The sequence below is a fragment of the Salvia miltiorrhiza genome, chromosome 1 (genome assembly GCF_028751815.1).
Source record: "Salvia miltiorrhiza cultivar Shanhuang (shh) chromosome 1, IMPLAD_Smil_shh, whole genome shotgun sequence".
In the NCBI taxonomy this organism is placed as follows: domain Eukaryota; kingdom Viridiplantae; phylum Streptophyta; class Magnoliopsida; order Lamiales; family Lamiaceae; genus Salvia; species Salvia miltiorrhiza.
Genome location: NC_080387.1, coordinates 57913772 through 57926483, shown reverse-complemented (window position 1 = coordinate 57926483; position 12712 = coordinate 57913772). Strand labels below are relative to the sequence as shown.

The 12712-nt window shown below is 33.0% G+C and overlaps 1 protein-coding gene and 1 long non-coding RNA gene across 4 annotated transcripts in view; both read right to left on the bottom strand.

Moving 5' to 3' along the window:
• LOC130998300 (uncharacterized) overlaps positions 1–5459 on the bottom strand; it is a 55411-nt gene extending 49952 nt beyond the window's left edge. Inside the window, exons 1-3 of one of the 3 annotated variants that reach the window (XR_009093272.1) lie at positions 5024–5459; positions 4673–4808; positions 3071–3317 (exon numbers count right to left, since the gene is read on the bottom strand). This is a non-coding gene — a long non-coding RNA (uncharacterized LOC130998300). Of the gene's footprint in view, positions 1–3070; positions 3318–4672; positions 4809–5023 lie in introns of those variants that run through there. The other 2 variants (XR_009093273.1, XR_009093274.1) reach the window with 2 other exon arrangements.
• Positions 5460–7859: 2400 nt separating this feature from the next.
• LOC130998260 (uncharacterized) lies at positions 7860–9123 on the bottom strand. The gene has a single exon (XM_057923693.1). The coding sequence runs from the start codon at positions 8952–8954 to the stop codon at positions 8031–8033; it is 924 nt and encodes a 307-aa protein (XP_057779676.1). The 5' UTR covers positions 8955–9123; the 3' UTR covers positions 7860–8030.
• Positions 9124–12712: the final 3589 nt, after the last annotated feature.

Sequence of the window (12712 nt, the reverse complement as noted above, 5' to 3'; positions counted from 1 at the left end):
TTTTTTCACTCGCATTTTTTACATTAAAGAGAAGATAATGTGTGTGTCTGATATTGTTTGGGGTCTGCCATTTTAAATTATTGATTATGAAAATATTGATTTGTCAACTTGCTACGTGTATCAATCAATCATACCTCATCAAAAATAAATCAATGATACCCAATGTTTGCTAGTTTCATTTTTTTCTGTTAATAGTGATTAGAACTTGATTTCAGGTTAATTCGGCTGAATCTGGTGTAAAGTTAGGAATGAATTATAAGATGCCAGGTCCCCATTAGTGAGCTGGATTTAATTAAGCAAATCAATTAAGATTGATCATATAGTTGGATAAGAAATCTAGTCATCAATTTCATTTTATTCTATTCTGAAGCTTGTTCAACAAATTTCTAGAATGTTGGAATTTATAATATTATCATCGTCTTTATTTCAGATATTTAGGCACACCAAAAAACAAGGTAGAATTTTGCTGATTGATTAGAAAAAAACATACATGTATGTTTGAAAAGCGTTTGCCCATATTTCACTCCATCTATGTGATGCTTTTTTGTGTGGATTGAATAGAGAAAGAAGATAATGCGTGCATGCTAATGCTTGATTTCTTCTGTTACGAATGAGGTCATATTTGTTGACCCATCATCTCAAAATAGCAATTTTCAACAGATGCATCAAGATTGAAACCCCTCTTCAAATTTCCTTCGTTTTGACTTTAAGCATCATGCTATAGAAGATCATACAGTTATATACAATTGGCATTTACGTATTTCACTGGAAATGGAAATAGTGCTTAGGGTATTTCTAGTTTTCGGGAATCGATTATACCCATAAATTTAGTGCTCGTTTGGTTCAAGTAGATGAATGAAAAGAGAATGAAATCAAATAAATGAGTGGAATAGTAACAATAACCATTACTTTTATTGAGTATTTGGTTAAACAATGGAAAAGAATCATTAATAAGGAATTCCCTTTCTTTTGTTTCCCCTCTATTTTGAGGGGTAACAAATTGAGTGATTTGGTTACCCTCAAATAAGAGTAATGGTTAACTCATTACTCAAACCAAACAACAAATAATGGATTAAATTAATTGAATCCATTTCCAATCTTTAAAAATACTCAATCAAACGTGGGCTTAGAAAGTAACGTCAAAGATTCTTGGTATATGGTAGATTTTCAAAAGATTTAGAAAATAATTATCATCTATGACAAAATTATAGGTCATCTTTATAAAATTAGCTCGATAATATATGATCTAACTACTAAAAGGGTGTTTAGCTGATTGTTTAGGAGCTTATAATTAAGCTCTTAAAAAGTTTTTAGTAAAATAAATTTTTAAAGAGCTTATAAGTTATGAAAGTAAGCTCCAATGTAAGCTAAAAAAAAGTAAGTTTATCTTCATATCCTATACTCTTTCTATTTTATGATTCACAAATCTTCCTCTCTAAATAGGATTCTTCTTGAGTGATATATACGGACCACTATTGCTTTATAGTTCTTCTTGGCATTTTCTTGACAATTTTTATTGCGTGTTGTAGAAAAGAACGAGTAACAATTCTACGGCAACACAAAAGTAAAGACTGATCAAAACTGAATGATCATCAATAAGAGAAATGATTGGTAGTGGCCAATGCCTCGGTGTTGGGCTTCACTTGAATGGTCCATAACAACAGTAAGTGACACATGATAACAGAATGATTGGTACTGGCCCATTCCTAGGTATTGGGCTTTAATTTGTAATTACACACATTGATAGATGTCACTGATTTATTCAATTTTGATTATTGTCACAATTGGAAATCTAACTAAAATTGAAGATAAAAGGAAGTTGAAGTAAATTGTCCCGCAGTTAGGCTGCAACTGAATAACTATAAAGCAATACAAATCAAATAATATATGTATGTTGGGCCAAGTTCTAGTAGTGCCATATACTTAAGTGTGTGTATGTAACACTTTGAATCACAACACGATGCAACTCATTTTTTATTTTTTTTATAATTCACAAATGATAGAATTATAGTATTACAATTCTCCTAATTCATTACCCTAATTTATATGCCTCCATATTCACTACAACAAAATGTTCCTAATTAAATTTAGTGATATTTGAATGTGTAATTATTTTTGTGATGTGTAAAAATGTAATTATTTATGTGACATGTGAAAGTGTAGCTATTATTTATAACAATATATTTTATAATTAATTCTTTAAAAATTTTAATTTTATTAATAATTAAAGTAACATAATAATATTTGTGTGTGTGCACGTGTGCGCGCACACACACACATAAACATTGCGATACTTGTATGTAACAAAAATATTTTGTGATTGTTTAATATAGCAAAATTTACTTATATTTTTATGTGTAATTAAAGTATATAGATTCATCATTTCAAAAAAAAGTATATAGCTACATACTAAATCTTATTACACTCAAAATATAATAAACTTAAATTTTATGACATTATATACCTCGTATCACTAAAATTATGTCGCTATTAAACATTTAGACAATTGTTTTACAGTGCTGGTTCTTTAGTACGTATTTCTTGATCTAGTCATGGTTGACACATTTTTTCTAGGGGTGATTTTATTCATAGCCCCCATTTTACTCCTTATAGCCCCTTTTTAAAATATTAATAATAATTAATTAAGAATTTACTATTTTACCCTATATTTTATAGCCCCCAAATTAAACTAATTTTAAATAAACACTACCGGTTTCTATGTACTAAATTGACCGGTTTCGTAGGTACCGGTGTTATAAGTGTCTTAAAAAAGGCGCTAATAGAAACCGGTTATAAACCGGTTTCGTAAGTACTTACGACACCGGTTTAAAATCGGTTTCTATTAGCATGACTTTTAATTAGCGGTGTCTTTTGCGGTAATAGACACCGCTATAAGTGGGCGCTGATAGAAACCGGTTATAAACCGGTTTCGTAGATAGATTAGAAACCGATTTATAACTGATAGAAACCGGTTTATAACCGGTTTCGTAGCTAAATTAAAGGGAAAAAAATATTTTTTAAATACATTTTGTAGGCCCTATAAAAACAGTTTTTTAAATAAAATTATATATAACTAATAACAACAAATATCGAATTACACAATCAATTAGCACCAATGTACGTTACAATCATCTCCAATGTCTCGCACTAAGTTTCAACTATCAATATAACAAAAGAAAGTCTAATATCAAGTTTCTAGGAAGACAAAATCTAATATCAACTTTCAAAATCAAATGTTCTTGAAGCCTCAATTTTTCAATAACTAAATATGGTCTTCTTTCCTCTTTGCATCCAAGTTAGCTTTGCATCCAAGTTACCTGCAAAACACAAACAAAGCAAGCATGTTCTTACAGATGGAGAAATTTAATGCTTCAGCTCCATGTACATATGTATCAGAAAAATATTATGAGCAGAGTAAAATCACCAACCGTGACCTCCCATTTACCATTGTAGACCTTAGATACTAAACAAATACACTATCTTTATTACTTGAAGAAACCACGCTGCTATTGATGATCTTCCAAGATACAAATGAAGATAATTATCGTATCAGAAGCAAGAATGTTGGACATATCGAGCATTTCTAATTACTTAAGAGACACTCCAAAGCAAAACGTATTCCATCAATAAGAGCTTTTGTTTCATAAATTATTGTATGTGTACTCTTTAACTTGAATTGTTTTGAAATAGAAAATTAAATGCAACATGTTACCATAGAATGAGATTTTCCAGTTTCATATCAGAAACAGAAATCACTAATTCCATTAGGCTTCATTTGCAAGTGAACCACACAACCACATACAACATTATGTCAATTTGGCTTATCACACGCACAAGGATAAGTAGTCGATTTTTGTTTTGCCTTTCCATACTTAGATTGTACTAACGACCACATTTAGTTAAAGCAACATTGATAGTAGCAAGCACAAAACAGTAGCTGCATGCAGAGTTAACACCAAAGTAATAAAGCCAAACAAACTATAAAAGTTAGTGTTAAGAGAGTTAAAAATTGGTGAAAAAACAACAACATATACAAGTTACTACTATTTGACTAATTAATAGCTAGAAAAGAGATATAGTATTTGACTAATTAATAGCTAAAAATTGACTGTAGCATTCTTACTTCCTACATATAGCATTACTTGATTTAATTTTAATTTTCACCGAAATATTCATAACTCACTTTAAGAGGATTTTAAAGTACCTTTTAACATTCTTTTATGTAACAGTATATTTCTGTGTTAGATAGGAGCAGCAGTAGCACATCTCTGCTAGATTCCTTTGCTAATTTTTTTATACTTGAAAAAACCGGTTTCTATTTAGCGATTTCTATTAGAGTCTTTCTATCAGTCAATCACTCCTGCATATGGTAGTTCACATTTTATAATGAAGTTTGGTCAGTGTTTATCCTATTGCGTGACAAAGTTGTACCAATGATAATGTTAACTGGGAGGACAGAAACAAAATAAAAGATAACACTTCTACTTTTGAGGCCAAAACTATGATGCTAATAATCTGTCACACTTACACTTCACAATTAGCAGGTGACTTATCATGAATATGAAATTGAAACATCAAATGGTAGAACAATTACAAAGCAGCAACATCATATCCACTCGCTTAGATAGAAAGGGCAGCAACAACAACATACTTCAAGAGTAGCAAAACTAACCTTAGACTCAGAGGCGACGAAGCACGGCAGACCAGAGAAAGACTGAGAGAGCTGCAAACAAAGCACGGCAGACCGAAAACCCAGAGCAGCGGCGAAACACAGCAGAGCAAGGCCGATTGTTCTGTTTCGTGGATACCTGCTATGAGTTTTCATCAATCTTAAAACCTATTTACACTATTCAAAACTTCCCTCAACAAACCTAATGCTACCATAGGGCGAATTAGAGGAAGGCAAAATATTCAAACTTGACAAGTAAAGATTGGAAAATGCAGTACAGTTACAGGGCGAGGCATTCACTAAAGAAAGAAAATCCAAGGCACAACATTAAGAGCAGGAAGTACAAATAAATACCTGTGGAACTAAAAAGGGCGACGAATATGACTTTGAAATCTTTCCTACGAAATCTGACCTCACGGCAGCGGGGGAAGTAATGAGTGCGGAGAGGGATGAAGGCGACGCCGCTAGAAGGTGGCGGAGATGGTGGCGCGCAGAGATGGTAGCGGAGAAGCTTTGTGCAGTGAGAAGAAGTTAGGGCACTGTTACATTACGTTTTTTGACTTCTTTTCCTGAATTCATTTTTTGAAATCGGACTCCACGGCAGCGGCCGGGGGAAGTAACGAGTGCGGCGAGGGATAGAGGCGACGCCACGGGAAGGTGGCGGAGATGGTGGCGTGCAGAGATGGTGGCGGAGAAGCTTTCTGTAGCGATGAGAAGAATTAGGGCACTGTGACATTATGTTTTTGGACTTACTTTTCCTGAATCATTTTTTACTTCTTTTCTTTTAAGTTTTTCATTTTTTAATATGTTTTAAAACCGGTTTTGAACCGGTTTAAAATATTTAAACTAATACCGGTTTCATAATGTATCTATGACACCACATGATAGAAACCGGTAGTTAAAAACCAGTTTCTATCAGCGGATTTTTTTAGAATAGAAACCGGTTATATTTAAGAAACCGGTTTTTGGAGCTATGAAACCGGTTTTTAGCAAAAACCGGTTTCTATTTAGCGGTTTCTATTAGAATTTTTGTTGTAGTGAAATCTGAAAGAATAAACACGTATAGCCTCTATCGTAATCTGAAAATATTTATAGCCTCTTATATATAAACCCTAGAAAGAATTGTACAGTCCCCAATTCAAAATTCTGAGAATCATAGTATGAAATAATTAATACAAACATCAAGTCTGATTCCTTATATTTTCTTATAGTCTGAAACTGTCTCATAGTGTTGTGAAAAACTAGCATTGGTGAATGAATTCAAACATGAGTTGGAGGCTTTGGTTTGTCTTTACAGTAATGTCCTTGCTGCATATGCAAGTTTTTTTGTGGGATGTAGATGAAAGCGAGGGGGCAGAGAACCTACGTATGATGATGCTCAGGTTGTTGTCATTTGTATTTGTTTGAAGTTTAGATAAATTTTGAGAGCTTAAACTCATGAGTCATGATGTTTGAACAGAAACAGCAGGTTGATGAGAATCCTGCTATTGGTGGATTTATCTGGAGGAGATTATACAGAAGAAATGAGGCAGGCCGTCTAGCCCTACGTTACATCTCGCCATGGGGCTTGGACTCGATGCCTCTGGTTTTAGGAGTTTCGACAATGATGAAAGAACTAATGTTGAAGAATATTATAAGCAGATGGTTGAGGAACGCAAATGAGGGAATGCTATGGTCTCTGACCTAACACACAATATTAAGTTTATGGAATTGAAGTTTATGGGGGCTATGAACAATACGCAAATGGGGGAATGGGGCCTATGAAATTTATTCAATTTCAAATGGGGGCTATCAAATTAAAGTGATGAATTAATTTAAAATTTAATAAAATTTGGAGGCTATACAATATAGGGTGAACCACACTTTATGTCCCACTTTGTGTCCCATTTTCAATTTTATTTAATTTCTTATATATATTTTCTTCAATTTAAACTTTATATGCTTTAGTTTAATTTTGTGATTATTAACTAGGGTTTATTCCATCAATTTAGGATATATAATTATTTTTTATCATTTAATTTCATTTTTATTAGTTAATAATAGGTTGATAAATTCAAAGTCATGGTATATACTTTTTTAAAAATTTAATTTTTTGAAATAAAAATTAAATATAATTCATAGTATTATAATAAATTTTATTTTTATAAAAAATATTTTTAAAATAATAGATATAAGCATGGAACACAGTGGCACACATAAGATTGTGGGACACTGAATCTTATCCCGTAAAATGAGGCTATGAATAGGGCTGTAAATGAACAGAGTTAGCTACTCGCAAGCTATTCGAGATTCGGCTCGAAAAAAGCTCGTTCGGAGCTCGATTCGATAGTAAACGAGCCGAGCTCGAGCCTGATTTCGAGCTCAAAATTTTTATCGAGCCGAGTTCGAGCCTGATAGTACTCGGCTCGTTGAGCTCGCGAACATGTTCGGACTCGATTGTTTGCGAACATGTTTGCGAGCCTGTTCACGAACCTTCAGTCGAGCCTTCAATCGAGCTATTGTACGAGCCTTAAACGAATCGAACTCGAGCTCGAGTAACATTAATTAAGAAGCTTTTCCCAAATTCATAAGAAATTCGAGCTCAAATATCACATATACAAACATCTAACGAGCCGAGCTCGAACTCAAGCTCGAATTCGACATTATCGAGCATCATCCGAGCCGAGTTCGAACTGAGCTCGAGCTTGGTAAGTGGATTATGAGCCGAGCTCGAACACCCGAATATTTAAACGAGCCTAGCTCGAGCCTGCTTGTATTCGGCTTGGCTCGGCTCGTTTACAGCCCTAGCTATGAATAGAATCACCCTTTTTCTAGACCAATAAATTAAATGATTGGGTTAGAAATAGTTGTTTCAAATTGACTGGCCCATTACTCAACAATTACCCATATTAATTAATGGAACGTTTCGCGAATCCTCTAATTTATTACCCTAATCAACGCGCAGTAATTTACATTTATATACTTTATGAATTAAATTACCCTAACTCATTTAATTAAATATACGTTTTATTATTTGATTAATCATACTTTACCAATCCTCCAGCTACACAAGCAAAATTTATATGTACACATTCTCTCGAGACTTTGTATAACGCAAGGCTTGGTAATCTAGAAAGTATATTATTGGCATTTTCACATTCATTGGTGCAGTCTTGTATATTTTGATGCCCTATCCTAATCAAATCATGAATAGTTTGAAATGAATAAAATCATATATATGTCATTGTTGTTCATATAGCAGAGGCGGTCAAATTAATTAAAAATAAATGGAAACAAAATTACGGGAAGGATTTTGCAGACAAGTAAAAGTTGCATTAGGTAGGTGAAAGAAAAAGAAAAAAGAAAAGATGATGAAAAGGAGTCAGTAGAGCACCCAGTGCTTGCCGTCGAGCTTGACCCGCAAGGCGTTGAGCTTGGCGAAGGAGTGGACGGCTCTGCGCACGCCATCCCATGCATAGTCATGGCCGAAGAGCACTCCCCCGGGCCTCAAGAGCTTATAGGCGTTGTTGATATCCTGCCAGGCGGAGTGGAAGTCGTGTGCGGCGTCGATCTCGATGAGATCGGCGTAGACCCCCCAGTTGCAGAGGCCGCTGAGGGCGGTGTTGGTGGAGAAGGGCAGGAAGAGGATGGAGTCGGTGGCGTTGGCCTTCTGCACGTTGTACATGAACTGGTAGAGCAGCATGCTGTCGCCGTTGAGCATCTTGGCGCTCTTCTCCTGATCGTAGTATCCGGGCCACCCGCGGAAGTCGTCGATGCACAAGATCAGGCTCTTCAGCCCCATGCGCCGCGTCAGCCGCGCCATGTGCGTCGCCGACGCGCCCAGGAACGTCCCCACCTCGATGATCACCTTCGGCTGCACCTGCTCGATCAGGTGCTCGAACACGCCCGCGTTCGAGTCCCATCCCTTGTTCCAGTCCTTCCACAGCAGGGGCCGCACCTGCGGGGGCGGGAACCCCTCCCACGGCGACACCCCCCCGTGCACGTGCTCCAGGATCGTCTGCCTGGTCGCCGACGTCGCCACCGCCTCCGAGCACCGGCTCGGGAACGTGTTGTGCTCCGCCAGGTCGCCGATTTCCTCCGACAGGAGCGGCTGCACCACCTGCGAGTGGGAGAGGTAGCCCGCCGTGAAGGACAGCACCAGGAGGGTGATGTACGCGCGCGGCTGCGACAGCGTGTTGTAGGCCACTGATGCCAGCTTACGGAACTGGTTCCGCTGCCGGCTGTGCCCGTGCCCGTGGTACGGCGGCGGGGACGGGAGCTGCGATTCTTTGTCGGCGGCGTTCATGCTTTTAATTACTCAATTTTATTTTCTTCTTTGTTTTCTGTAACTTTTTGGTAGGTCAGATAATGAAGGTGAGTGTGCGTTGGTGGCGCAGCGGCATCCTAGTGAAAATATGGTGATCAATCAATCCATGGAAACCTATATCTTTTTTTTCCTATATAATGAGAATCGGTCGGCCTTCCTTTATATACGTTCATAACGAGGTCATGGCCTGTTACAATATCATTTTTTTAATTATTCTTGTTTTTCTCTTCAATTTTTTTTGTCGTCCTTTCATTTTTTATAAGCTTTAATTTAGCTGATAATGGAGTGAGTAATTTCATGATTAGTTTTTCAGTTCATAAATTTACCATTATCAAAATTTAACCCATGCAAGTAATATTACATAAATGAGAGGGGCGGAGGATTTGTTATCGTTCATATTTAAAAAATTTGAATTAATTTTTTTTATTATATACAGATGTACTATTATGTATACTAGTGCGTAACCCGTCGAATTTCGACGGGAAACTTTGTACATTATTTTTCATTATAGCATATAAAATGGTCTTTATATTAATTATTTTTAAATTTTATTTTTATTTAACTAAAATAAATTGTTAGTACTGTTCAATTAAACTATAATAATCTTAACAATTTTTGTCAGTTATATGTTAATTTTTTGTTGAGAATTAAAACAGATTGTCTTTTTATATAAATTTTTATGTGATGAAATAACATAAAAATTGAGGTTGGAGATTTTAGAAAAATAAGAAAATATTTAGGTAAATTTAACATAGAATATGATGAAGGATTGACACATCTATTTATTGTTAATCGGATATAGGAAAACCCATCTTATATACGAACATCGTCTCATTCGAACCTTACAAAACTTTTGAGCATTATCTTGTCTGTAACTTGAAATATCGCATTTGACTTTTGTACGTTGAACTTATAATTATTATCTTATCTGAAGCTTGTTATATGAGATTTGTCTTATGAGTATCATCTCATCTTCAACTTGAAAGATAAAACCTGACTTGTGAGCATCATCTCGTGTGGAGCTTGAAAAACTATAACAGACTTGTAACCATCATCTTGTCTATAGTTTGATAGATCGGAATTGAGTTATAAGCATCACTCATTTGGAGTTTGAAGACCGTAGTTGTGTATCTCATTTGAAGCTTAAATGATCGAAATTTAGTTATAAGTATTATCTCGTTTGGAGTTTCGCGAACCACTTCTAACTTATGAGCATCACATTGTTTGGAGCAAAATCGACTTATAAGTACATCTCGTATGAAGTTTGATAGATCACCTATGAATTTTTAAGATTATCTCATCTAGAGTTTGAAAGATGAAAAGTTAATTTTGAGACTCATCTCGTCTAGAGCTATAAAAAATTATATACCTAGCGGAAATGCTTACAAATCAATTGGTCAATTTATATTGTCATTAATTTAATACAAAAGATAATTTTGCAACGTTGAATAAATAAAAAACTTATGCAGGCATATTAAGATAAATTAGTTTTAAATATATTAAGAAAAATTTTACTATATTTTAATTTATTTTATATATTAATATTAGTATGTAGAAAATCATCTTATGTTTAACAGACAATTAGAATTTTTAGGTTTCTCAATGCTGGTACTGTGGCAAACTTGTCATTCTTTTAAAATTGAATTAGATAACTAACATTTAGAGTTTTCACATTTAAGTCAAACTAAATTTCACTCGAACCTACTTCAAATAATTGAATTTTTCAATCTGGTTATTGGTTAATCTAGTTAAACAAAGTAACATATTTAGATCTAAAAAAAGTAATAATAATTAATTCGTATTGTAGTTGGTTGATTTGATTTTATAATAAATAACAAAACTTAATTATTTGATCTATTTTAAATATAACTATTTATTGGCCAACTAAACATCTTCTTTACAATAAGACAATTTGACCAATTAATTAATTAGTTGGCCAAATAAATAGTTTTTTTTAATCAAAATTTTAATCTAATTTGATTAATTGATCAAATTAAATTGATGGTGCAAATATATAAAGGATGAGATATTACACAAGTATTTATATAGTCTTTAGTCATGATGGAGTTTGATTAAAAATTAATGTAAATAAGAGATACTATGACTTATGAAAAAATGAGAATGAAGGAGAATAGAGATTTTTGAAAATAGTATATGGTGTAGTTTACTTTTTATTCCAACCATTAATTACATTGCATTATATAAACATTTGACTTTCTATGATAAATTTGAAGAAAATAGTTATTGATATTAAATGTATAAAAAGTATTGCATTATATAAACATTTGACTTTCTATGATAAATTTGAAGAAAATAGTTATTGATATTAAATGTATAAAAGTAACGGTTATGATTATATTTTGTTTATATTTTTTTTGGATTTTTTGGATTTAAGAGGCATGAAATATGAAGGATTTAGAAAATTAGAAATATAAGCATTCTAAAGTGCCACCTAGGATATAGAATGATTGTGAGCTCTTCAACGTGTAATCCTTTAATATATTAAATAGATTAGAATTTTCAGGTTTCTCAATGCTAGTACTGTGGTAAACTTGTCATTCTTTTAAAATTGAATTAGATAACTACTCCCTCCTATTCAAATTATAGGTCATCCTAAGCTTGGGCACAAATATTAATAAATAAAAAATTTACCCAAATTAACCTCAGTTAATGACAATAAAGGATAATATAGAAATCAATTTACACTGAACAATTAATGAAAGAGTTAAATAAATAGGGGCAAATTTGGTTTAGAAAGTCAAAACGACTTATAAAATGTAAACAATTAAAAAACCTAAAACGACTAATAAAATGAATAGGAGGGAGTAACATTTAGAGTTTTCAAACTAAATTTCACTCGAACCTACTTCAAATAATTGAATTTTTCAATCCGGTTATTGGTTAATCTAGTTAAACAAAGTAACATATTTAGATCTAAAAAAAGTAATAATAATTAATTCGTATTGTAGTTGGTTGATTTGATTGTATAATAAATAACAAAACTTAATTATTTGATCTATTTTAAATATAACTATTTATTGGCCAACTAAACATCTTCTTTACAATAAGACAATTTGACTAATTAATTAATTAGTTGGCCAAATAAATAGTTTTTTTAATCAAAATTTTAATCTAATTTGACTAATTGATCAAATTAAATTGATGGTGCAAATATATAAAGGATGAGATATTACACAAGTATTTATATAGTCTTTAGTCATGATGGAGTTTGATTAAAAATTAATGTGGATAAGAGATACTATGACTTATGAAAAAGTGAGAATGAAGGAGAATAGAGATTTTTGAAAATAGTATATGGTGTAGTTTACTTTTTATTCCAACCATTAATTACATTGCATTATATAAACATTTGACTTTCTATGATAAATTTGAAGAAGATAGTTATTGATATTAAATGTATAAAAAGTATTGCATTATATAAACATTTGACTTTCTATGATAAATTTGAAGAAAATAGTTATTGATATTAAATGTATAAAAGTAACGGTTATGATTATATTTTGTTTATATTTTTTTTGGATTTTTTGGATTTAAGAGGCATGAAATATGAAGGATTTAGAAAATTAGAAATATAAGCATTCTAAAGTGCCACCTAGGATATAGAATGATTGTGAGCTCTTCAACGTGTAATCCTTTAATATATTAAATAGATTAGAATTTTCAGGTTTCTCAATGCTAGTACTGTGGTAAACTTGTCATTCTTTTAAAATTGAATT

What these genes read in the sequence shown, in the direction of transcription:
- LOC130998260 (XM_057923693.1), bottom strand. Translation starts at nt 8,954, where the DNA reads ATGAACGCCGCCGACAAAGAATCGCAGCTCCCGTCCCCGCCGCCGTAC.